This window comes from Geotrypetes seraphini, chromosome 3 (assembly GCF_902459505.1).
Source record: "Geotrypetes seraphini chromosome 3, aGeoSer1.1, whole genome shotgun sequence".
Classification (NCBI taxonomy): domain Eukaryota; kingdom Metazoa; phylum Chordata; class Amphibia; order Gymnophiona; family Dermophiidae; genus Geotrypetes; species Geotrypetes seraphini.
Genome location: NC_047086.1, coordinates 7,730,266 through 7,755,649, shown reverse-complemented (window position 1 = coordinate 7,755,649; position 25,384 = coordinate 7,730,266). Strand labels below are relative to the sequence as shown.

At 45.0% G+C, this 25,384-nt stretch overlaps 1 protein-coding gene across 5 annotated transcripts in view; it reads right to left on the bottom strand.

Moving 5' to 3' along the window:
• Window positions 1–25,384, bottom strand: part of ZBTB24 (zinc finger and BTB domain containing 24) — a 104,371-nt gene that overhangs the window by 46,065 nt on the left and 32,922 nt on the right. For all 5 annotated transcript variants that reach the window (XM_033938991.1, XM_033938986.1, XM_033938988.1 and 2 more), the window contains exon 4: window positions 6,480–6,647. In XM_033938991.1, the coding sequence (XP_033794882.1) occupies window positions 6,480–6,647 (168 nt within the window). The remainder of the gene's footprint in view (window positions 1–6,479; window positions 6,648–25,384) is intronic.

Below are 25,384 nucleotides of genomic sequence, written 5' to 3'. Positions count from 1 at the left end.
ATCACCTACAAACATCTTGGGAAAAAGGAGGCAAAAGAAGACTATCTGGCCAGATCTAAGGCTGTCAAAAAGGCAGTCAGGGAAGCCAAACTTCAAACAGAAGAAGATCTAGCACGGAATATTAAAAAGGGGGACAAATCCTTCTTCAGGTACATTAGCGACAGGAAGAGAAACAGAGATGGGATAGTACGCCTTAGGCAATCAGACGGAAACTACGCAGAATCTGATAATACCAAAGCAGAACTGCTAAACGAATACTTCTGCTCAGTATTCACCTGTGAAGCACCGGGAGCTGGTCCACAACTACAGATAAGAGACAGCCAAAATGACCTGTTTCATGATTACGAGTTTACACCCAGTAGCGTCTACCACGAACTTTCAAGACTCAAAGTAGACAAAGCCATGGGACCTGACAATCTACACCCCAGGGTACTCAGAGAGCTGAGTGAAGTTCTGGCTGAACCACTATCCGTGCTCTTCAATCTTTCCATGCGCACGGGAAAAGTACCCCTAGACTGGAAAACAGCTAACGTAATTCCACTCCACAAAAAGGGCTGCAGAACAGAGACAGAAAATTACAGACCGGTGAGTATTACATCCATAGTGTGCAAACTCATGGAAACACTGATCAAACAGAATCTTGACAAAATTCTAGACGAAGAAAATTTACGTGATCCACACCAACACGGATTTACCAGGGGAAGGTCCTGCCAAACTAATCTGATTGACTTCTTTGACAGGGTGACCAGTCATCTGGATGCCGGGGAGTCCCTGGACGTGATATATTTGGACTTCAGCAAAGCTTTTGATAGCGTACCACACCGCAGGCTGTTGAACAAACTAAAATCGATGGGATTGGGGGATACATTCACTACATGGGTAAAGGATTGGCTAGATGGTAGGATTCAAAGGGTGATGGTAAACGGTACCCCCTCCAAAACGTCAGCTGTGACGAGTGGAGTACCTCAGGGCTCCGTCTTAGGGCCGATTCTATTCAATTTATTCATAGGAGATTTGACCCAAGGGCTTAGAGGAAAAATATCACTGTTTGCCGACGACGCCAAACTATGCAACATAGTAGGCAAAAGCAGTGTGCCTGACTTTATGACGCAGGACCTACGACAGTTGGAACAGTGGTCATCAACTTGGCAGCTAAACTTCAATGCTAAAAAATGTAAAGTAATGCACCTAGGCAAAAAAAATCCACATAGAACTTACACACTAAATGGTGAAACCTTGTCCAGGACCACAATAGAACGTGATTTAGGAGTGATCATTAGCGATGATATGAAGGCTGCCAATCAGGTAGAGAAGGCTTCGTCCAGGGCAAGACAAATGATGGGCTGCATCCGTAGGGGTTTTGTCAGCAGAAAACCTGAAGTCATAATGCCACTGTACAGATCCATGGTGAGACCTCATCTCGAGTATTGTGTTCAATTCTGGAGACCACACTACCGGAAAGATGTGTTGAGAATTGAATCGGTTCAGCGAATGGCTACCAGGATGGTCTTGGGGCTCAGGGATCTCACATATGAAGAAAGACTAAAAAAACTGCGGATGTACTCACTGGAGGAGCGAAGAGAGAGGGGGGACATGATTGAGACCTTTAAGTATATCATGGGGCGTATAGAGATGAAAGATGATATCTTCAGTCTTACAGGGCCCTCGATTACCAGAGGACACTCGCTGAAAATCAGGGGAGGGAAATTTCAAGATGATGCTAGAAAGTACTTCTTCACCGAAAGGGTGGTCGATCATTGGAACGAGCTGCCTCAGCAGGTGATTGAGGCCAACAGCGTGTCAGATTTTAAGAGAAAATGGGATATTCACATGGGATCAATAGGGGAGTAAAAGTCAGGGAGTGAGTCATTGGCATGGGCAGACTCGATGGGCTATAGCCCTTTTCTGCCGTCAATTTCTATGTTTCTATGTTTCTATTTTGTCGATTCCTTTCAGTATTTTGAATGTCTCGATCATATCTCCTCGTAGTCTCCTTTTCTCAAGGGAGAACAACCCCAGTCTCTTAAGTCTTTCCTCGTAATCCAGGTTCTCCATACCTTTCACCAGCTTTGTTGCTCGTCTCTGCACCCTCTTTAGCAGTATGATATCCTTCTTTAGGTATGGAGACCAATGCTGGACGCAGTATTCCAAGTGTGGTCTGACCATCGCTCTATAAAGCGGTATTATGACTTTCTCCGATCTACTCATGATTCCCTTCTTTATCATGCCTAGCATTCTATTCGCGTTCTTCGCTGCCACCGCACATTGCACGGTGTCCTATCGATTAATACTCCCAGGTCCTTTTCCTGTTCAGATTTTCCCAGAGTTGCACCTGACATACTATACTTGTGTTCATTATTTTTTCTGCCTAAGTGCATCACTTTGCATTTTTCCACATTAAACTTCATCTGCCATTTATCTGCCCAATTCTCCAATCGGCTCAAGTCACTCTGGAGTTCTTCACTGTCCTTCTGCGATTTGATGGCCCGGCATAGCTTTGTATCATCTGCAAACTTGATGATCTCACTGGATGTTCCATCCTCTAGGTCATTGATGAAGATATTAAATAAGATGGGCCCAAGTACCGAGCCCTGGGGCACACCGCTAGTCACATTTTCCCAGTCCGAGAACTTCCCATTTATGCCCACTCTCTGCCTTCTGTTCTCCAGCCATTTGCCTATCCATCTTAGTATATCTCCTTCTATTCCATGGCCCTGCAGTTTCCTGAGGAGTCTTACATGTGGAACTTTGTTGAACGCTTTCTGAAAATCCAAGTATATAATATCCACTGGTTCTCCATTATCAATTTGTCTGTTCACTGTCTCAAAAAATTGAAGTAGGTTCGTCAAGCATGACTTCCCTTTCCTGAATCCATGTTGGCTGGCTTTCATCAGGTCGTGTGTGTCTAGGTGCCGGGTTATGCTATCCTTGATCAGTGCCTCAACCATCTTCCCAGGGACCGATGTGAGACTCACAGGTCTATAATTGCCCGGTACTCCTCTTGATCCTTTTTTGAATATCGGCGTGACGTTTGCTATCTTCCAGTCGTCTGGTATCTGCCCTGTTTTGATTGACAGGTTGGCAAGTTTTTGGAATAGTTCTCCGATTTCCACTTTTAGCTCTTTCAAGACTCGGATGAATTCCATCTGGTCCAGGGGATTTGTCGCTTTTGAGTTTGTCGATCTGGCGGTATATCTGGTCCAAGTCCACGTCTACTGTGGTAAGGCTGTCCTCTGTTACTCCTTTGAACACTTTCACTGCTTCTGGAATTGTTGCAGTGTCTTCCTTTGTAAAGACAGACGCAAAGAATGAATTTAGTCTATCTGCGATTTGTTTGTCTTCCTTGATGTACCCTTTCCTTCCCTGCAATGCATTTCAATGGCAGCCAGCAATACACAATGCAAGCATAGGGAGATCTGTACCTCAGGAGCTGATTAATGAGAAATTAGGTTTTTACATGCTAATTTTCTTTCTGTTAGCCTGTAGACCAGTATAGTTATTCGGTACAGATAGGTATATACTTCACTATGACCAGCAGGTAGAGACTGAGAAAAAAACTTTTTGTAGTATATTAGCTGAAGCTTCCTCTACCATCCCAGTCTGTCGAAGAGCCAAGCAGAACCTAGGAAAATACTAACTGAGAACAGTAAAAAAACCACTCCAAACAGGTTAAAAGCAACAAACACATGGTAATAACTGTTAGAACATGTATAGAACTAAAATCCTGCAGTGAAAATATCCCCACAGCTCAGCAGCTAAGTCAGGTGAGCCATAGCCGCTGTTCTTATATCTCCCTGGCCCTAGAAAAATACTAGAACCCGCAGAAAAATCAAAATCTGTACACGAGCAAAACCTGCAAGCACTGCCCAAAGACAGAAAGGGTGGGGAACTATACTGGTCTACAGGCTAACAGAAAAAAAAAAAATAGCAGGTAAGAACCTAATTTTTCCTTCTGTGTCACCTGCTAGACCAGTATAGTTATTCTGTATAGATAGGACGTACCAAAGCAGTACCGCATCATTGATCACCTTGACGGACACGATCTGATGAGGACCAGCCAGCATGGCTTCAGCAAAGGAAGATCTTACTTGATGAACTTGCTGCACTTCTTTGATGTTTGGATGTTTTTGCTTTAAGGTACTATATGGTTTAGCCCCTAAATATATAATTGACCTTTTCTCTTTCACAACCAACAAATATAAGAGAGCTCACATCTGAATTTTGTTTCCCCACCGGTTAGAGGATGTAAATTTAAAAGTCATCATCAACATCTTTTCTCACATCAAGCAGCATTATGGGGTAAAGATCTGCAACAACTGCTTATGCATACTACTTATGGGGAATTTAGGAAACACCTAAAAACATATCTGTTCTTGAAGTATTTAAGTAACTGACCTATAAAATCTTAGTCCACAACAACTGATCTCCAGAACTGATAATCACTAACCCTTAGCTTTGTTAATTCTACTCAATCTGTAACATCTTTTAATCATTATAAACTGCATAGAACTTCACGGTCTTGCGGTATATAAACTGTTATGATTATTATAAACAGGCAGATAGACAAGGGTGATCCAGTCGACATTGTATATCTGGATTTTCAGAAAGTGTTCAACAAGGTTCTGCATGAACGACTACTTCGTAAAATTGCGAGTCATGGAATCGAGGGTGAAATACTCAAGTGGATTCAAAACTGGCTGGTGGATAGGAAACTGAGAGAGGGGGTAAATGGACAATACTCGGACTGGAAAAGCATCACGAGTAGAGTGCTGCAAGGTTTGGTGCTTGGACCCGTGCTCTTCAACATATTTATAAACGATCTGGAAATTGGTACGATGAGTGAGGTAATTAAATTTGCAGATGAAACGAAGTTAGATGCAGGAGGATTGCAAAGACCTGCAAAGTGACATAAACATGCTCGAGAAATGGACCGCGACATGGCAAATGAGGTTCAACATGGATAAGTGTAAGGTGATGCATGTCGGTAACAAAAATCTTATACACGCATACAAGATGTCCGGTGCGGTACTTGGAGAGAGCCCCCAGAAAGAGACTTGGAAGTACTGGTCGACAAGTCGATGAAGCCGTCCACGCAATGTGCGGTGGCAAAAAGGGCAAACAGAATGCTAGGAATGATTAAGAAGGGGATCACAAACAGAACGGAGAAGGTTATCATGCCGCTGTATCGGGCCATGGTACACCCTCACCTGGAATACTGTGTCCCGCACTGGTCACCGTACATGGAGGAGGACACAAAAGGGTCCAGAGAAGAGCAACTAAAATGGTTAAGGGGCTGGAGGAATTACCGTACAGCGAGAGATTAGAGAAACTGGGTCTCTTCTCTCTTGAAAAGAGGAGACATGATTGAAAAATTCAAGATAATGAAGGGAATAGTCTTAGTAGATAAGACAGGTTGTTCACCCTCTCCAAGGTAGGGAGAACGAGAGGACACTCTCTAAAGTTAAAAGGGAATAGATTCCGACAAACGTAAGGAAGTTCTTCTTCACCCAGAGAGTGGTGGAAAACTGGAACGCTCTTCTGAAGTCTGTTATAGGGGAAAACACCCTCCAGGGATTCAAGATAAAGTTAGAAAAGTTCCTGCTGAACTGGAACGTATGTAGGTAGAGCTGGTCTCAGTTAGGGCACTGGTCTTTGACCTAGGGGCCGCCGCGGGAGCGGACAGCTGGGCACGATGGACCACTGGTCTGATCCAGCAGCAACAATTCTTATGTTCTTATGACCCCTGAAGGGCCAACACCAGAACACGCTCACCAAATACTGCGTCCCAAATGCGCTTGAACATCCACACTGTAGTGTCTGACAAAGGAATGCAGAGAAAACCAAACTGCAGCCCTGCAAATATCCATCTGAGGCACAAGAGAAGACTCAGCTCAAGAAGCTGCTGGATCTCCGAGTGGAAAGAGCCTTAAGAAATTCAGGAACAGGCTTTTTCTGAAGAAGATAAGCGGAAGCAATAGTCTCCATGATCCAGAGTGCAATGGTAGCCTTGGAAGTGCCATTCCCCATACGAGGACCCGCTAGAAAGCCTAGAGGATTCATATCTGCTGAAGGGAGGTGGGAAACAGAAAGTAATCTCCAACTCTTGGGAGTTTTAAGACAGTAAGAATAGGCTGCAGAGAGCAATGGAGCACAACTTAACCTCAACATCTAAGAGACTGGCGCTATGATGTGCTTTAAACATTACTCCTCTTCCTCCTGTCTATAGCACTAGCAGATACTCATTTATTTGTTTAACAAATTCTATACCACACAGGCTAAACATACACAAATAAAATCCAAACATAGTACAAAAAACACAAATCATAACATTAAAAAGTCCAAAACAGATCAGTCTCCACCAAACCTAATGCTACTCATCAGTTCAATGAACAGCGCAAGCCTGTTGAAAAGTGCGTGTTGCATTTTACCTTAGCATCCAATCTACCATCTATTTCTACGATCATCATCATGCACGTTACCTGCATGCAGGCTCATGTGCTCCAGGAGAGAATGCTTGGTTGTCAGGGCTTTGCTGCACACAGAACACGTATAAGGTCGCTCTCCTGTGTGTATCCGCTCATGGACCTGCAGAGAATGCTTCTGGGAATATCCTTTGCCACATTCTGTACATTTGAAAGGCCGCTCCCCTGAAACACCAAAAGAAACGATTTGAAATCGCCATCCCTATTTCTGCACCTTTCCCTTTCATACTCTGTGCAAAGGAGGGTTGACTTTACAAAGAATTCAGATGCATTTCTATTTAAGATGTAGAAGACTTCCAACTAAATTTCCTTGATTATTGCTACATTTGTACAGTATTAATATACATTTTAAATACATTTATTTCAATTCTGTTTTATCATCATTATGGCCAGCACTTCACTTTATACAAATACGGCTCATTTAGTGTAAATCATGTTTTATTGGTGCACAATCAGCAAATACACAATACAAAACAAGCGTACAACAAGATCGAGATCACCAAAAGTACAACAAAACAATTTTTTCAAATAAGCCCCCGTCCCAGCCCCCACCCACTCCCAAGTGCAAACACTCCCCCCCAAACCCGGAAGCCCCCCCTCTAACCCCTACCAAATACGGCTCATTTAAAGTTCTGCCCATGACCTGCCCCGACTGCAACTGCACACTATAGCTATTTAAGCACCAACTCATGTAGCCACTAATTAGTTCGAGCTAGCATCAATTATTGACTATTAGGAGCACTTAATAGCCACAGGAACAATTAAGCATGTAAGCAAGGTACTGTATTCTATAAAGGAAGTAATATCACCAACATTGGACCCTTTAGGAATACCCAAACTATGATGGGCCTGCTGGATGTGCAGATCAGCTAGGGCCCCTTCACCTTCCAGGCCAAGCAGATGATTGCAGATGTCTTTCACAACTGAAGCGCTGACCCGATAAAGATCAGATTTAGAAATACCTTTAAAGTGCAAGTTGCACTGCCTGGAGTGGTTCTCCAAGTCCTCCACATGGTCCTATAACTCCTGCAGAAGAGTATCGTGATTTTGCACTATGCCTTGGGTGGCACGCACCTCCTCTGTTAACCAAGCCACATGCTCCTCAGAGACAGCCACTTGTGTACCCAGCTCCTTCACTTCTGCCTTAATCTCCGCGAGAGCCGCCTGAACATCCTGCTGTACATCAGCCATCTTGGACTTCAAATGCTACAGCCAAGCTGGGGGTTGCCCGCCACATAAGCAGAAGGTATGATCAAATCCTCATCATCTAAACTAAACTAAACCAAACCTTAAGCTTATATACTGCATCTTCTTAATAAATATAGAGCTCGACACGGTTTACAAAAATTAAAAGGGAAGTACAGTGGGAGTTGGTGGTAGGGGAAAGTGGAAATGTACATTTTTGAAAATAGCCAAGCTTTCAGGTGTCTTCGGAATAGTTGGAAAAAGAGCCCAGGTTGCGCAGTCCTCCGCTTCATAGTCCTCTGAAGCGGAGGACTGTGTCGTCATCTTTGTGCACTCTAATGTTGAGGCTCCAGAGTCCAAATGTTGCTCGTCTCCAGTAGTAGTGGCGTACCAGTGGCGTAATTTGTTTCAAGTCGACAACTTGGCTCACACATCTTACACCACAAGAAGTAAATTATCCCCGTTTGAGAATGCATAAAGCTTGTAAAACTCAGCAGTCTAAGCAGAGCTCCCGAGTTAAGCGTTCATACCAGGTCATGGCTTTCTCCAAAATAAGTCTATCTTGTGCCCCTCCCGAATGATGTCCAGCACCCATTGAACCGAGGAGAGTTGAGCCCACTCTTGGTAAAACTGAGAGAGCTGACCTGTGATCTGAGGGAATTCTGATGGACTTCTGGCATTATTGCGACTTTTTAGGACTGGAATTGGATGGATATTGCTACGATGGAATATCCCTGGGAATACCTTTGGGACGAACAGTCCAAGGGACCCTGACGAAAGGAATTGCGATTCCCTCCCAAAGCACACCAAGACTTGTTCTTAGGGAGAGATGACGCGCTGACACTGCCGAGACCTTACTGAGAACTTGCATGAGATAATAGAGGGCATCTGCCACACAATCCACACCTTCCATCATTGGGGACAGGCATCCTCATTCGCAGAGGACACCCAGCCCAGTCTTGTGTGACATGTACATGCCACAAAGGAGGCTGCCGCAGCAGCCTTGATACCTGAAAAAGCCACATCAAAAAGCTTTTTTATAAGATAAAGTCCACTCTGCAATCTTGGGAATCCTTGAGCATTACACCTCCATCTCTAGGGAGGGCAGGGCATTTGGTAACCTGCACCACATTGGAATCCACCTTTAGCTGCTCAAAAAGCTGCTAAACTCAGGAGCCACAGGATAAAGCTTAGCCATAGCTTTACTCAGCTGTAAAAAAAGCAAAAACTCTCAGGGTTATCTCACTGCTCCGCAATCAGGCCCATAAACTCCAGATATAACGGAAAAAAGGAAAGGTCAGAGCATTACAGCGGCTCATGACTGAACAATGCGATGTAAATTGAGCTCTTTCATGGCATCTGTGATGAGACGGTGGACAGAAGCAGAGTTGAAGAGCCTGCGGATGGAAGGATCCTCACCTAGAACCAGACACTCAGATATCAAGCTGAATTGACCTGCCAAGAGTATCCACATCACCTAGGATGGAAGCAGTGTCAGGAGACAGGCATAGTGTCCATGTGCAAGCTAAGGCAATCTGGATCTGTGGTAGCCTGCATAAAAGAGCTCCGCAGAGGGACATCAGCAATGTAGCAACCTGCTTTGTTGCAGAAGACACGCTCAATCTGCCATGTCAAAGAGCTGGGTGCATGGAATACGCTCTCCACAAGAAATGAACAAATTTCAGAGAAAAGGCATACCCTGGGGGAGAGGCCAGGTCTCACTGAGCCACTGGCACTTTTCAGAAGGAATCCCCTGAGTTGGTGCGCAGGCACTTGGCATCATCATCCAAAACGGGCATTTGGTGGGATTTTTTACCCAGATCTTGGACCCATGCTGCTCCCCAGCCCTCATGAATCCAGAGAAGACGAGGCCTAAAGCTCCTGCCCCCTCCCCCAATATGCTGCGATACACAGTACACCAGCAAACCAGCGCAATCCAAACATGTAGTCGATATTAGGGGCTGAGGAGTCCATCCCTACTGATTTAAACACAATCAAGGAGTTCTGAGGCAGAATTTAAGCTTTGAAAAAAAGATTGATAAAAATCCAAGATGGCCACTGCCAGCGAATTCATGCCAAAAATGGCTAAAATAAAGAAATTTCCAAAGTAAAAAGTAGGGTTTATTTCTGGAAAAAGAATAAACAGCAGGCAGGCAACTCTAATGTCACTAGCAATAAAACAGTAGCTTTTGATGGGTCTTCTAGTTCAATAACTAGTGGGGATACCTCTAGTGAAGATAGACAACGGGTTTTTTTACATCAAGGCACCAGGAGAGGAAGAGGAAAAAGAAGAGCGCAATATCAAGGAATGCAAACACAATCTCAGAAATAGAGACACTACGACAAGATGAAGTACTCATTAATCTAACACAAAGATCACTCACTGATATAGAACAGCAGGTTCTACAGAAGGGCCTTACATTTGTGAAGACATATAAACATGACCCATTTCAAACAAAGGTAGATATAGAAAAATGTATTTGACTGCTACATCTGAAATGTTTCTTTTATAATGTGGAAACAACACAAGAACAAATTACTAATTTTAGACCTCACTCTACATGGTTCCCTCCAACCCCTTTGGATCCCTTACTGAAAGCTTTTAAGGAATTAGTTCTAGAAGATATTAAAAATATGGAAAGGCGCCCTTAGAAATTACTATACAATCTCAGTAGAGAAGAACAAATTACCTTAAAAAATCTTAGAGATGACCCAGAAATAATTATTTAAAGAGCAGACAAAGGAGGAGCAATTGTCCTACAAATGAGAGAAGACTATACTTTAGAAATATATGGGCAATTTAATATAGAAAATGATTGTCAAATATTACAAGAAGATCCTACTCTTAAATTAAAGATACGGATGGAGGAATTAACAAGAGATGGCTTAAAGAAAGGGTATTTAACTGAGGCAGAGTTTAAGTGTTTAAATTTCAATTCTCCGAAATGCCCAGCACTTTATACCCTTCCAAAAGTGCATAAGCGTTGGATCAACCACCTGGCAGGCCGATAGTGTCAAGCCGTGGTTCCTCATTAGAACCATTGTCAAACTTCATTGATTATTTTCTGCAACCACGTGTGAAAGAATCTTTCTCTTACATAAAAGACTCTGCTGATTTCATGAAAAAAATATCAGACCTTCAGTTGATAGAGACGGATGAAATATGGCTAGTAACCTTAGATGTGCAGTCTTTGTATATGGTCATCCCCCAACAAGAGGCACTACAAGTAATATGTAAATACCTTGACCAATGTGAACGTAACCAGAAAGTTCCTACTGATTTCCTTATTGAGATGGCTAAGATAGCCAGGTGAGAATTTTTTCATTTTTGAAGGAAAATATTACAAACAACAAATGGGGGTGGCCATGGGAGCCACGATGGCACCGTCAATCGCAAATTTATTTATGTCAGATTTTGAGACAAAATGGGTGGCCAAAAACCCCTTCAGTAAGAAGTTTTCACATTAGTCTAGGTTTATAGATGATATGTTTTTTATATGGAGAAGTGACCGTTTGCATCTAGAAGAGTTTTTAAAGTGGTTAAACAGCTGCCACCCCAATATCAAGTTTGTTATGCAATATGACATGAACAACATAACTTTTTTGGATATTAAGATAATGAGATGTGATACAGAATTGTTCACCACAGCACACAGAAAAGAAACAGATAAAAATACATTTCTGCATTATGAAAGTTTCTATCCACAACATCTAAAAAATAATTTACCTATTTCACAATTTTTAAGGTATAGAACAGTATTTCCCAACCCTGTCCTGGAGGACCACCAACCAGTCAGGTTTTTTGGGATAACCCCAATGAATATGCATGAGAAAGATTTGTTTATAATGAAGGTGAAAGGCATGCATATTCATTAGGGTCATCCCAAAAACCTGACTGGCTGGTGGTCCTCCAGGACAGGGTTGGGAACCAGTAGAAGACTCTGTAGTACTGTGGTTGAATACAAAGCATAATCAAAAATTTTAAAGAAAAAGTTAAAACAATGTGGTTACCCAAATCAAGTCATTCATAGAGCATATAAAAGAGCATTGTACGCTAATAGAGATTTAATGTTTTTAAGTAGAGACAACAACTATAGATAAGACAACGTGCACTGTCAAATTGGACCATAAATCTCATCAAGTTGGTAGAATCCTACAGAAACATTGGTCTTTTTTTTTATTATTATTTATCATTTTAATACATCCTATATACAAAGATGTTTAAGGAAATACAGAAATATAATACTCTCTTAGTCATAATACAAACTAAGGATTGAAATTTAAACATCCATAATAAATCATTAATACAGTCCACAACCTAAGGAGAAGAGACAAGATGAAAAAAAAATAAAAACCCCTCGGGAAAGGGGAAATATACAAAAGAAAATGAAAATATTAAGAAATAGAGCAGGCAGATCTTATCCTATCCAAAATAAAATTTACCGCATTATTAACCTGTATCATTCGGACTGCGTGGAGATACCTTTACCTTCAAGGAAAAAACCTAATTGGGCAGGTTCAAAGAAAATATATTTACTTCCCTGATAGGAAATAAAGCATTTACAAGGAAATCGCAACTGAAAACTTGCCCCCAAAGCAATCACCTTTGATCTATATGACAGAAATTCTTTCCTCCTGGATTGCGTCCACCTCGAAACATCAGGAAATATATATACCCTTTCCCCCAAATAGGTAATCTGCTTTAAATTAAAATATAATTTCAGCAACATCTCTTTATCTTGAAGAAATACCAACGAGACCAATAAAGTTGCTCTTCCCTGAGTTTCAATATCAGAAGACTGCAGAATAGCAGAAACATCTAATTGAGTATTTTCATCTACTAAAACTTTTTCTTTCTGCACTTGTATTAAGTAATAAATTCTTTGTATCGGGGGAAGACTTGCTTCAGGTACATTTAGAACATTCAACATAAAGTTCTTAAACAGTTCTTGGGGAGACATAAACTTGGCAACCGGAAAATTAAGAATCCTCAGATTTAAGTTCTTCTGCTGGTTTTCCAGGTTTTCAATCTTCCTCAAAATCATCATTTTATCTGTTGTTTGTTTGGTAATTAAATTCTTAGTCTCTGTTGTTACTTTATCTAAATTTTTTAAGTCCATTTGGTGTTACTGGGTAATAGTCTCTAAGGAGCTTATCCTGGAAGTAGAATTCTGAGTTATAGTAACAAAGTTAGAACATACCAGGTGAAGATTCTCAATCGCAGACCAAATAGAATCCAGGGTAACAGCCTGTGGTTTCACCAACGGTCCGAGGAGGGAGATACCAGCCGACTTTGATACGGCTCCTGCTCCAGCGATGGAATTCTGGGCTCCTGCAACCTCCCCACCGCTGGCTACCAACAGTTCCTCTCCCCCAGAACGCTGCTTCTCCGACGTCGAAGTCAGCGTGTCTGTTGCGTGTTTCACTTCCGGGTTCACTTCGGAGAGAGAGCAAGCCTCCCCCCACACACCGGGGGAGCCCTCTTGCCAGTTCTGCTGCAACAAAGATTCTCCGGGGATGGGAGGGGTGTGCGGTCCTTGTGGGCTCAGCGAGAGAGACATCTCACTGTCCAAGCTGTGGAGTTCCTGCTCCACGGCAGCGGAAACGCCCGATATGGAAGGAGGGACTGTGAATGCTGTTATCACAGTCTGCCTCGGCGTCGAGAAGCCCGGGGTAGGTAGAGGAATACCCCTCGGTTTTCCTCTTCTTTTAGGCATAAGAAATAGCGTTTTTAAAGGTGAAATGAAGAAAATTTTCCTTGAAGAGGGAAGTGCTCCTCTCAGCGTCCTGCTCCAGATGCCATCTTGCCCTCGAAACATTGGTCTTTAGTGCAGATGTTGCCACCGTTTAAAGAGCATGACCTATGATTACCCTACAAGAGAGGGGTGAATCTAAAAGAACTCGGCCCCGCTGTATTGACCAAGAGATAGAATACAGCCTCGACATACAGCATCTGAGAATTGTATGAATTGTGTAATTATGGTGACAGCAACAGAGTTTATTAACCCTATAAATCAAAAAATATATATATATATTTAGACATGAAACATGCACCACCGATTTTGTAGTGTATTGCATTGTATGTCCGTGTCCTAAGGTCTATGTGGGGTAGACTATTAGACAGCTAAGGATTCGTTTACATAGAAACATAGAAATAGACGGCAGATAAGGGCCCACGGCCCATCTAGTCTGCCCACCTTAATGTCCCTCCCCTACCTTTGCCCTGTGAAGAGATCCCATGTGCCGATCCCATTTGGCCTTAAAATCAGGCACGCTGCTGGCCTCAATCACCTGTAGTGGAAGACTATTCCAGCGATCAACCACTCTTTCAGTGAAAAAGAATTTCCTGGTGTCACCTCGTAGTTTCCTGCCCCTGATTTTCAATGGATGCCCTCTTGTTGTCATGGGACGCTTGAAAAAGAAGATATCTTCCTCCGCCTCGATGCGGCCCTCGATCATGTCCCCCCTCTCTCTGCGCTCCTCGAGCGAGTATAGCTGTAATTTGTCAAGCCGTTTTTCGTATGGTAGATCCTTGAGTCCCGAGACCATCCGGGTGGCCATTCTTTGCACCGACTCCAGTCTCAGCACATCCTTGCGATAATGCGGCCTCCAGAATTGCACACAGTATTCCAGGTGGGGCCTCACCATGGATCTATACAATGGCATAATGACTTCCGCCTTACGACTGACGAAACCCCTTCGTATGCAGCCCATGATTTGTCTTGCCTTGGACGAAGCCTGCTCCACTTGATTGGCAGACTTCATGTCCTCACTGACGATTACCCCCAAGTCTCGTTCTGCTACCGTTTTTGCTAGAATCTCGCCATTAAGGGTATAAGACTTGCATGGATTCTGGCTGCCCAGGTGCATAACTTTGCATTTTTTGGCATGAGCATAGAAGTGCATTATATAGAAAGAATACACAAGCACCGATGGTACAGCATTGTCTCGATCATAATCAAGATTTTTTTTCAGCTGCAATGTTATGTGCTTGATCACATTGAACAAGATATACGGGGATATAGGCAGTTGTATCTCCAGCAACAATGAATCTATGAGCTTGAATCTATAATCCCTAAAGATTTGAAATGAGTATTGATTGGTACTACTTCTTCTAAAGTTTTTATATGTCAATATGCTGCTTTAGAGAATGAAGTGTGCCGCGGTTCTGGAGAACCAATCCGAGATAGCTGTGGCTGGGCGGGCCAACCAATGAAGAGTAGCCAATGTTTTCCACAATGATGACGTGGTGTAAATTGATTGGTGAACCTCTCTTTAAATAAAGATGGGAAGCCACTGCAGTGACAGGACGCTGGTGAGATTGAGTAAGAAAGCAAGATGGCACTCAGAAAAATTAAAAGGGGACAGATTCAGAACCAATGCTAGGAAGTTCTTCTTCACCCAAAAGGTGGTGGACACCTGGAATGAGCTTCCAGAGGGTGTGATATGACAGAACACAATATCGGGGTTCAAGAAAGGATTAGATAATTTCCTGAAGGAAAAAGGGATAGAAGATATAGATAGAAGAATACTATACAGGTCCTGGACCTGATGGGCCGCCACGTGAGCGGACTGTTGGGCATGATGGACCTCTGGTCTGAGCCAGCAGAGGCAATGCTTATGTTCTTATTACTTTATTGGAGTAGATACTTAAAGTACTTTTATATACTTGTTTTCACAAAACTGTGTGAGAAAGTGAAAATCGCTAAGCCCTGAAGAAAATTTTATATCGTGAAACATTAGCTATTGTTTAAGACATCACTTGTAATTTTTACAACACAGCAGGCAGCTTTACATCTCAGTTCTGCATTAAGATTAATAGTGGCAGCAGCACATTCTCCTCGGAAGTTTTTGCCAATGAATGATGTGGGTGTAGGAGGTCTGAGCATTTATGCTCTACCAAAAGAAACCTGAGGCTTTTCTTCCACTGAGATAGTGTCCTCAATTTTAAAAGTAGAGCATCTTTGTTTATATATAATTAAAGTAAAAAATAGCAATTTGGGGTTTGGGGAGATGGAAAACCTGAACCCTACCTTAAGAAACCCTTAAAAATCGGTTTCATAGATCACCCCCAATTCTCCCATAGGAAATAGTGGAGAAGTACTCACAGTCACTGAAGTGCCTTGCCTGTCGGCTCTTTTCACTGCAGCTGAATGGAGGAAAAGCATTTTGTGCCTCAGAAAAGCTCCAAAATGACCAAACTCGGATTGGAAGAGGGTCACGAGTGGTATTCCGCAGGGGTCGGTGCTCGAACCGCTGCTATTCAATATATTTATTAATGATATAGAAACAGGGATGAAGTGCGAAATAATAAAATTTGCAGACTACACCAAACTATTTAGTGGCTCGGACTAAAGAGGACTGCGAGAAATTACAAAGGGACCTGAACAAACTAGGGGAGTGGGCGACGAGATGGCAGATGAAGTTCAATGTAGAGAAATGTAAAATATTGCATATAGGAAGCAGAAACCCGAGGTACAGCTATACGATGGGAGGGATGTTATTGAGTGAGAGTACCCAAGAAAGAGACTTGGGGGTAATTGTGGACAAAACAATGAAGCTGACGGCACAGTGCACAGCGGCCGCTAAGAGAGCGAATAGAATGCTAGATATAATCAAGAAGGGTATTACAACCAGAACGAAAGAAGTTATCCTGCCGTTGTATCAGGCGATGGTGCGTCCGCATCTGGAGTACTGCGTCCAATATTGGTCGCCGTACCTTAAGGATATGGCGATACTCGAGAGGGTTCAGAGGAGAGCGACGTGTTTGATAAAAGATATGGAAAACCTTTCATACATTGAGAGACTGGAGAAACTGGGGCTCTTTTCCCTGGAGAAGAGGAGAATTAGAGGGGACATGATAGAGACTTACAAGATCATGAAGGGCATAGAGAAAGTAGAGAGGGACAGATTCTTCAAACTTTCAAAAACTACAAGAATGAGAGGGCATTCGGAAAAGTTCAAAGGGGACAGATTCAAAACGAATGCTAGGAAGTTTTTCTTCACCCAACAGGTGGTGGACACCTGAAATGCGCTTCCAGAGGGCGTGATAGGACAGAGTAAAGTATTAGGGCTCAAGAAAGGATTGGACAATTTTCTGAAGGAAAAGGGGATAGAGAGGTATAGATAGAGGACTACTACACAGGTCCTGGTCCTATTGGGCCGCCGCGCGAGCGGACTGCTGGGCACGATGGACCTCTGGTCTGACCCAGCAGAGGCACTTATGTTCTTATCTTTGGACAGACCCACCAACTGAGACCTCCGCCCCCTCAGAATCTCTCCTCACGATCGGGGGCAGGAAATGCAGCCTGCGCCCTGATACTCCAAGGGCTGTTACTCAGGATGCACCCAGTCTGCGCTTAAACTTCTGAAATGGTCAGAAGGTAAGCCTGCTCCTAGGGGGACGGAGCCCGTGCCCGAAAAGGGTGGCACACAGCAGACTGGATCCACAGGTCCCCTAAAGGTTCTCTGTGAAGCAACAGTCCGACTCTGTGGAACTGCTCTCTTTCCTCCGGAGGAAGACTATTGGAAGGGGTCACATGGCACAGAAACCACTGAAAATGAACTTGAAATTGCAAAAAAAAAAAAGATAGGTGCAGATCAGAAACATTTCTGCAGATATCACTTTCAGAAACTGAAATTGTAGGTTGTTCTATCTCTCAGATGTAGGAGGAACACATACAAGTACTGGATCATGGCTGTGGATTGGACACCTTGCATACTGAATCCAGAAGGGATGTACCAGAAAGCAATGTTACTTACCGTAACAGTTGTTATCCAGGGACAGCAGGCAGTCCCTGCCATCACTAGTGGGTGATGTCATCCGACAGAGCCCCGATACGGACGTCTCACAAGCATGTCTTGCTTGAAGAAACTCAGAAGTTTCGAGATGCCCGCACCGCGCATGCGCCAGTGCCTTCCCGCCCGATGGTCCGGGCGTGTCTCCTCAGTTCAGGTAGCTAGCAGAGAAGCCAACCCAGGGGAGGTGGGTGGGACGTGAGAATAGCTGCCTGCTGTCCCTGGATAACAACTGTTACGGTAAGTAACATTGCTTTATCCCAGGACAAGCAGGCAGGTATTCTCACTAGTGGGTGACCTCCAAGCTAACCTCAATGGGATGGTGGGAGAGTTGGCAACTTAGGAGAATACATTTTGTAACACTGTTTGGCCAAACTGTCCATCCCTTCTGGAGAAAGTATCCAGACAATAATGAGAGGTGAATGTATGAACCGAGGACCAAGTGGCAGCCTTACAAATCTCCTCAATCGGTGTCGATCTGAGGAAGGCTACAGAGGCTGCCATTGCTCTGACCTTGTGGGCTGTGACCTTACAGGGAAGGGGTAATCGAGCCTGGACATAGCAGAAAGAGATACAAGCCGCCATCCAGTTGGAAATGGTGTGCTTCGATACAGGTCGTCCCAACTTGTTGGGATCAAAGGAGACGAAAAGTTGGGGAGCAGTTCTGTGTGGTTTGGTGCAATCCAAGTAGAAAGCCAAAGCACGTTTACAGTCCAGAGTGTATAGAGCTGATTCTCCAGGATGAGAATGAGGCTTTGGAAAAAACACTGGAAGCACAATGGATTGGTTGAGATGAAAGTCAGAGACCACCTTAGGTAGGAATTTCGGATGAGTGCGGAGGACCACCTTGTCATGATGGAAAACTGTGAAAGGTGGGTCCGCCACCAAGGCCTGAAGCTCACTGACCCTGCGAGCAGATGTGAGGGCCACCAGAAAAACCACTTTCCAGGTGAGAAACTTTAGTGGAGCCTTGTCAAAAGGAGGTTTCATAAGCTGAGAAAGGACAACATTGAGATCCCAAACCACTGGAGGCGGTTTGAGAGGAGGATTGACATGAAAAAGTCCTTTCATAAATCTGGAAACCACAGGATGAGCAGAGAGAGGTTTCCCTTGTAGAGGCTGATGGAAAGCCGCAATAGCACTCAGGTGGACTCGTATAGATGTAGACTTGAGACCAGACTGAGACAGGTGTAGAAGATAGTCCAATACAGAGGATAGGGAGGCTCGCTGAGGCTCCTTAGAGTTAGAACTACACAATGAAGAAAATCTAGTCCATTTTTGGGAGTAGCATTGATGAGTAGCAGGCTTCCTGGAAGCCTCCAAGACATCCCTCACCGCCTGGGAAAACTGGTGAGGAGTTACATTGAGAGGAACCAAGCTGTCAGGTGGAGAGACTGCAGGTTGGGATGAAGTAGAGATCCCTGATGCTGAGTAAGCAGTGAAGGAAACACCGGAAGAAGGAATGGCTCCCTGCTGCTGAGTTGGAAGTAGAAGGGAGAACCAAGGTTGTCTGGGCCACCGAAGAGCTATTAGAATCATGGTGGCATGGTCCGACTTCAGCTTGACCAGAGTCTTTTGAATGAGAGGAAATGGAGGAAACGCATACAGAAAGCGATTCCCCCAATCCAGCAGAAAGGCATCTGCCTCGAGGCGATGAGGAGTGTAGATCCTGGAGCAAAAGAGAGGCAGTTTGAAGTTGTGGGGAGCCGCAAAGAGGTCTATCTGAGGCGTCCCCCACTGTGCAAAGATCTGATGAAGGGGCGAGGAATGCAGTGTCCATTCATGAGGCTGGAGGAGACGACTTAAGTTGTCCGCCAAGACATTGTCCTTCCCCTGAATGTAGACAGCTTTGAGGAAGGCGTTGTGGCGAACCACCCAATCCCAGACTCTGAGAGCTTCCTGGCAGAGGGAGGCCGAGCCCGTGCCCCCCTGCTTGTTGACATAATACATGGCGACCTGATTGTCTGTGCGAATGAGGACCACCATGTCGTGAAGCAGATGTTGAAAAGCTTGAAGAGCATTGAAGATGGCTCTGAGCTCCAGAAGATTGATTTGATGGAGGCGGTCCGCACTGGTCCAGAATCCCTGAGTGCGAAGACCATTCAGATGTGCTCCCCAGGCATAGGTCGAGGAATCGGTTGTGAGAACCTTCTGGTGGGGAGGAGTTTGAAACAGCAAACCTCTGGATAGATTCGAAGAGGTCATCCACCAAAGCAGAGACTGCCGAAGAGCAGGAGTGACGATGATGTGTCGAGTCAACGGCTCCGACACCTGAGTCCATTGAGACGCCAGGGTCCACTGAGGAATTCTGAGATGGAGTCTGGTAAACGGCGTCACATGAACTGTAGAGGCCATGTGGCCTAGGAGGACCATCATGTGTCTCACTGAGATGGATTGGCGAGAAGACACAGACTGGCAGAGACGAAGAAGAGCTTCCAGGCGCTGAGGAGGAAGGAATGCTCTGAGGTGGATGGTATCCAGGACTGCCCCGATGAAGGGGAGCGACTGTGAAGGTTGCAGATGAGATTTGGGAAAGTTGATCTCGAATCCCAAACTCTGCAGGAACAGAACCGTGGACAGGGTCGCCGAGATGACCTCCGAGGCCGAAGGCGCCTTGATGAGCCAGTCGTCGAGGTAAGGAAAAACCTGAAGACCCCGGTTCCGGAATGCCGCAGCCACTACTACCAGACACTTCGTGAAGACTCTGGGAGACGATGACAGGCCGAAGGGAAGCACTCGATACTGCAGATGCAGATGTCCCACCCGAAATCTGAGGAACTTGCGAGAGGCCGGATGAATGGGAATGTGAGTGTTGGCCTCCTTGAGATCCAGAGAGCATAACCAGTCGTTCTGCTCGAGGAGGGGGTAGAGAGAAGAAAGGGTCAGCATGCGGAACTTCTCTTTGACTAGGAATTTGTTGAGGACCCTGAGGTCCAAAATGGGGCGCAGGTCGCCCGTCTTCTTCGGAACAAGGAAGTACCGGGAGTAAAACCCCTGGTTGTGTTGGTCCACAGGGACCGGCTCGACGGCCCGGAGCAAGGCCTGGGCTTCCTGAAGAAGGGCGTCTGTGTCAAGTTGGAAGGATACTCTCTTGGCGGGTGGTCCGGAGGGACCCGATGGAAATGAAGAGAGTATCCTTCCCTTATGATAGTAAGAACCCAGAGGTCGGTGGTTACGGCCTCCCAACGATGATAAAAATGATGGAGGCGCCCTCCGATGGGAAAACCAGGGGGAGGCGGAACGAGACTGGTTATGCCCTCTACGAGACAGTCAAAAAGGCTGAGGAGCCTTAGGGACAGCAGACGGTTGAGACTTTTGCTGAGCCTTCTGAGGGGGCTGCCGCTTCGCAGGTTGCCTCGCAGGAGGAGCTTGCCTCGGCTGATAACGCCGCTGATAGATCAATGGCGGTCGAGAGGGCCGAGACTGCTGAGGCTTAGGCTTCGGCCTAAGAATGGACTGGAAGGACCTTTCATGATCAGACAGCTTCTTAGTGACTGTCTCGATGGATTCGTCGAAAAGATCCGCCCCAGCACACGGGACGTTTGCCAGCCGGTCCTGAAGATTCGGGTCCATGTCAATGGTTCGTAACCAGGCCAAACGGCGCATCGCCACTTGGGCCGAGAGCTCGAAAGCATCATAGGCAGATTGCATCAATTGAAGACGAAGCTGGGACAGTGAGGCAACCACCTCCTCGAACTCAAACCGAGCCTGGGACTCGATGTAGGGCGTGAATTTCCGAAGCACAGGTAGAAAAAATTCCAAGTAGGTGGCAAAGTGGAAATTATAATTCAGGACTCGAGACGCCATCATAGAATTCTGATAGATGCGTCGTCCAAACTTATCCATGGTCCTGCCCTCGCGGCCAGGAGGCACCGAAGCATACACCTGGCCAGGATGAGACCGCTTGAGCGAGGATTCGACCAGGAGGGACTGATGAGAAAGCTGAGGCCCCTCGAAGCCCTTGTGATGCACCATGCGGTACCGAGCATCCAATTTTCCAGGGACCGCAGGGATAGAGTAAGGAGACTCAAAGCACCTCATGAAGGTCTGGTCGAGGAGCTTGTGCAGAGGTAGGCGTAAGGTCTCGGCCGGAGGACGAGGCAAGTGCATGGTATCGAGGTACTCCTTGGAGTATCGAGACCCAGCATCGAGGGTAATGTCCATGTCATCCGCCATCTGTCTGAGAAACGAGGAAAAGGACAGTTGGTCCGCCAGCGCCGGTCTTCGAGAAGGACTAGAAGAAGTCGAGGCCTCGGGCTCCATAGAGGCCTGTGAGCAACAGGGCGAGTAAAACACCTCGGGGTCCTTGAACTCCGGGCCCGGAGGAGACCCAGCCGAAGCAGAATACCCCATCCGAGGCAATTTCTTCTGAGGTGAGACGGTCGAGTGCCGAGAGGAATGCCTCGAAGAGTGTCTGGATCGATGCCCCTCTCGATGCTTGGAAGGGGATCGAGCCCTTCTGTGAGAATACTGGTCCCCAGAAGCCTCCAAGGAGCAGATAGGACTCGAGGCCGTCGATCGGAGAGTCGGCGCCTCCCCAGAAACCGCCCAGGCTTGATAGGGGGTTCGGAAGAACTCGTCCTGCTTCCTGCTATGCCCAGGACTGGGAGGCCTCGAAGGTGGACGCCACACTGTGTCATGGGGCGGGGTAACAGGTTCCAAGGGGGGCAAGTCGCTAAGCGAAGCTTTCCTCGAGGGAATAGGCTCCAAAGGAGGCATATCACTAAGGGAGGCCTTTCTCGAGGGAATCGGTTCCAAGGGAGGCATGGCACTACCCGAGGACCGCCTCGACGAACTGGACACCGCCCGCCGCTCCTCCTCGCTAAGCAACAAGGTCGAGTGGTGCGGCGGAGGAGGGGGGTGTGGGCCGCCCCTCGAAGCCGGAACTGGCAGGTCACCCTGGATCGAGGCAATCAGCCGGGGACCCAAGGTGGTCATGAGTTCCACAAACTGAGCCTCCAGAATGGACCTCAGCGAAGCCGAGGGATCCGCACCAAAAGTGGGCCCTTCCGCACGGTCTCCGCGCTCTTTCGGTGCTGCGTGCTTTTGCTTGCCAGCCTTCAGCACTTTAAGCACCACCGGTGGAACTATAGGGGTCGATACCTGATCCGAGGAGACGGAGGAAGGCACCGGCGCCGAGGTCGAGGCCGAAACCGGCGTGAACGAGGCTGGTTTCAGAAGGCCCAAAGCGGTCGGGGAGGCAGAGGGCTTCGCCGAAGGAGTCGAGGCACCAGTCGATGTCGAAGCCGAAGGATCCAACGAAGCTTCCATCTTGAACATGGACTCCCACAGCAGGCAGCGGCGCTTAAACGCTCGCGCCGTCAGAGTGGAGCAAGGCCGGCACGATTTTGGAAAGTGGTCCGGGCCCAGACACTGTAAACAGCGTCGATGAGGGTCCGTGAGCGAAATCGCGCGCTGGAACTTGCTGCACTTTTTAAAACCGGTGATCAGCCGGAACATAGGCCGGAAAAGTTCCGCCGCAAGGTCGAAGGCGCGGGGCCCCATCCACGCGGCTGACCCGGTATCGGAAATAAAAATTTTTTTATTTATTTTTTTTAAAAAAGAAATCAAAGAAACAAAATAAACGCACGGGAGAGCCAAAAGAACCCAACCCGCGGCAATAAGAAGGCAAAAAAACAGATTCAATGGGCGCAGAATTGAAGTGAACTTCTCAGCTCCGCGGAAGAAAAAGAACTGAGGAGACACGCCCGGACCATCGGGCGGGAAGGCACTGGCGCATGCGCGGTGCGGGCATCTCGAAACTTCTGAGTTTCTTCAAGCAAGACGTGCTTGTGAGACGTCCGTATCAGGGCTCTGTCGGATGACATCACCCACTAGTGAGAATACCTGCCTGCTTGTCCTGGGATAAAATGCATATTCACCACCGAGCTCCACACACATTGGTCTAACATCTTTATTCCATTCAAGAAAAATTCTTTTGGATGTGCTGCAAACCACTCTGCGGCTAATGTGGCATCCTCAATGCTTGAAAAATTTCCTTGATATGTTTCTTTAAGTTAGGAAAACGGTAGTAAGCAGAGTGGATTTGATTTAAGAACATAAGAACAACCTTAGTGGATCAGACCAGTAGTCCATCTAACCCAATATCCCATCTTCACAGAGGCCAATCCAAGTCACAAGTACCTGGCAAAAACCCAAATAGTCGGCTAACAAACAAACGGATCATTTCTTAAGTTATCCAACCCACTGACTTGGGGGGGGGGGGGAGGGACGACTCCAGTAAAATGCAAAAAATCTCAAGACTAAAGCGAGAACTGCAGCAGTTATCCACAGAACCACCTCCAGGAATCACATGCTGGCAACATGAAAATCGAATGGATGACTTACAAGCACTGGCACAGCAGCAATATAGTCCCCCGATGAAGGCCGGTTAATAGCTGAAACACTCCAAAACAGCTTGAGCGTCGGGTAGCTTATAACCCATCAATGTTGGTTCTGGCTAGGAAGCCACTAAGATAAGTGTTGCTGTTCTTCTTTAACATATAGAAACATATTGGATGAATTAAATAAATTGACCTTAGTGTTAGAAACTACAATTTTAAATTTTCTATAACATTGATAAGTTGAATAAAATGATTTTAAGTTAGGACATCACAATAAAATTAAGTAAATTAATTTAAATAAAAGATAGGCTTATACTTTTAGTTAGTTAGTTGATAGTTTTTTTTAATTAAATTAAAAAATTTTTTGAGGTAGGAAGGAGGTCTGAAGTAATTGATTACAATATATGCATTCAGGATGAAGACTTGAAATAACATCTAAATTATAAGAGGTCTCTTTACTGAGAACCATGCATTCTTTATGATACTTCAGCCTCTTAATTTAATTAATTCATACAATAGGGTAAATGTGTTGTCACAAAATGGTTGTTCTTTATATGATAAAAATGGGTTCTTAGTAACAATAGATTATTTATAAAAAAGAAGTTAAGACATTGATGTGCTAAAATTGTTTTATTGAATTAGATTTTGTATAAAATTATCCTTTTTTAGGAAAAACCCAAATAGTAGCAGCAGTTTATGGATTTTTCCTCCAGGAAATTGTCCAAACCTCTTTTAAAACCAGCTACATTAACCGCTCTTACCACGACCACTGGCAACGCATTCCAGAGCTTAACTATTCTCTGAGTGTCCCTAGTCTCTGTAAATCTTGATACAGTAAAAAATGGATCCACTTGTATCCGATCTACACCACTCAGGTGTTTGTAGACTTTGATCATATCTCCCCTCAGCCATCTCTATTTCAAGCTGAAGAGTCCTAACAAATATACTGCTATTCCCTTGGAAAGACAATTCTACCCTTTCCTGTCCAATATCTATTAAAGGCATTTCTTTGAAAATTATTCATAAGATCAGGATTCTCGGAGTTATTTTTGATGAAAAACTAACATATCACGATCATGTCGTGAAATCTTCTTTCTATAGTCTCCGTCAAATTCGCTCAATGAAAAAATTTTTATGCCCAAAATCCCTGAATATATTGATACACTCCTTAGTTATTTCAAAGATTGACTATTGTAATGCCTTATTTAAAGGAATAGCCCAAAAAGAAATTAAACGCTTACAAATTATACAAAATGCCTCGATTAAAATTATTGAAAACGCTAAGAAATTCGATCACGTTATGCCTTTGCTAGAGAAAGCACATTGGCTGCCGGTAATATATCGCATAATATACAAGTTAAATTTACTCACTTTCAAATCTATAATTTTTAAAACTCCAGCATTTATTTATAAATTTTTAATTCCCTATAATACTTCGAGAGTATTACGCTCAACTGAACAACACTTATTAGTTGTTCCGTCGTTAAAAGTTATTGGTACACGACGTCACTCCATTTTTTCAGTTACGGCCCCTCTAGCCTGGAACGCTTTGCCAATTTATTTGAGAGAGGAAAA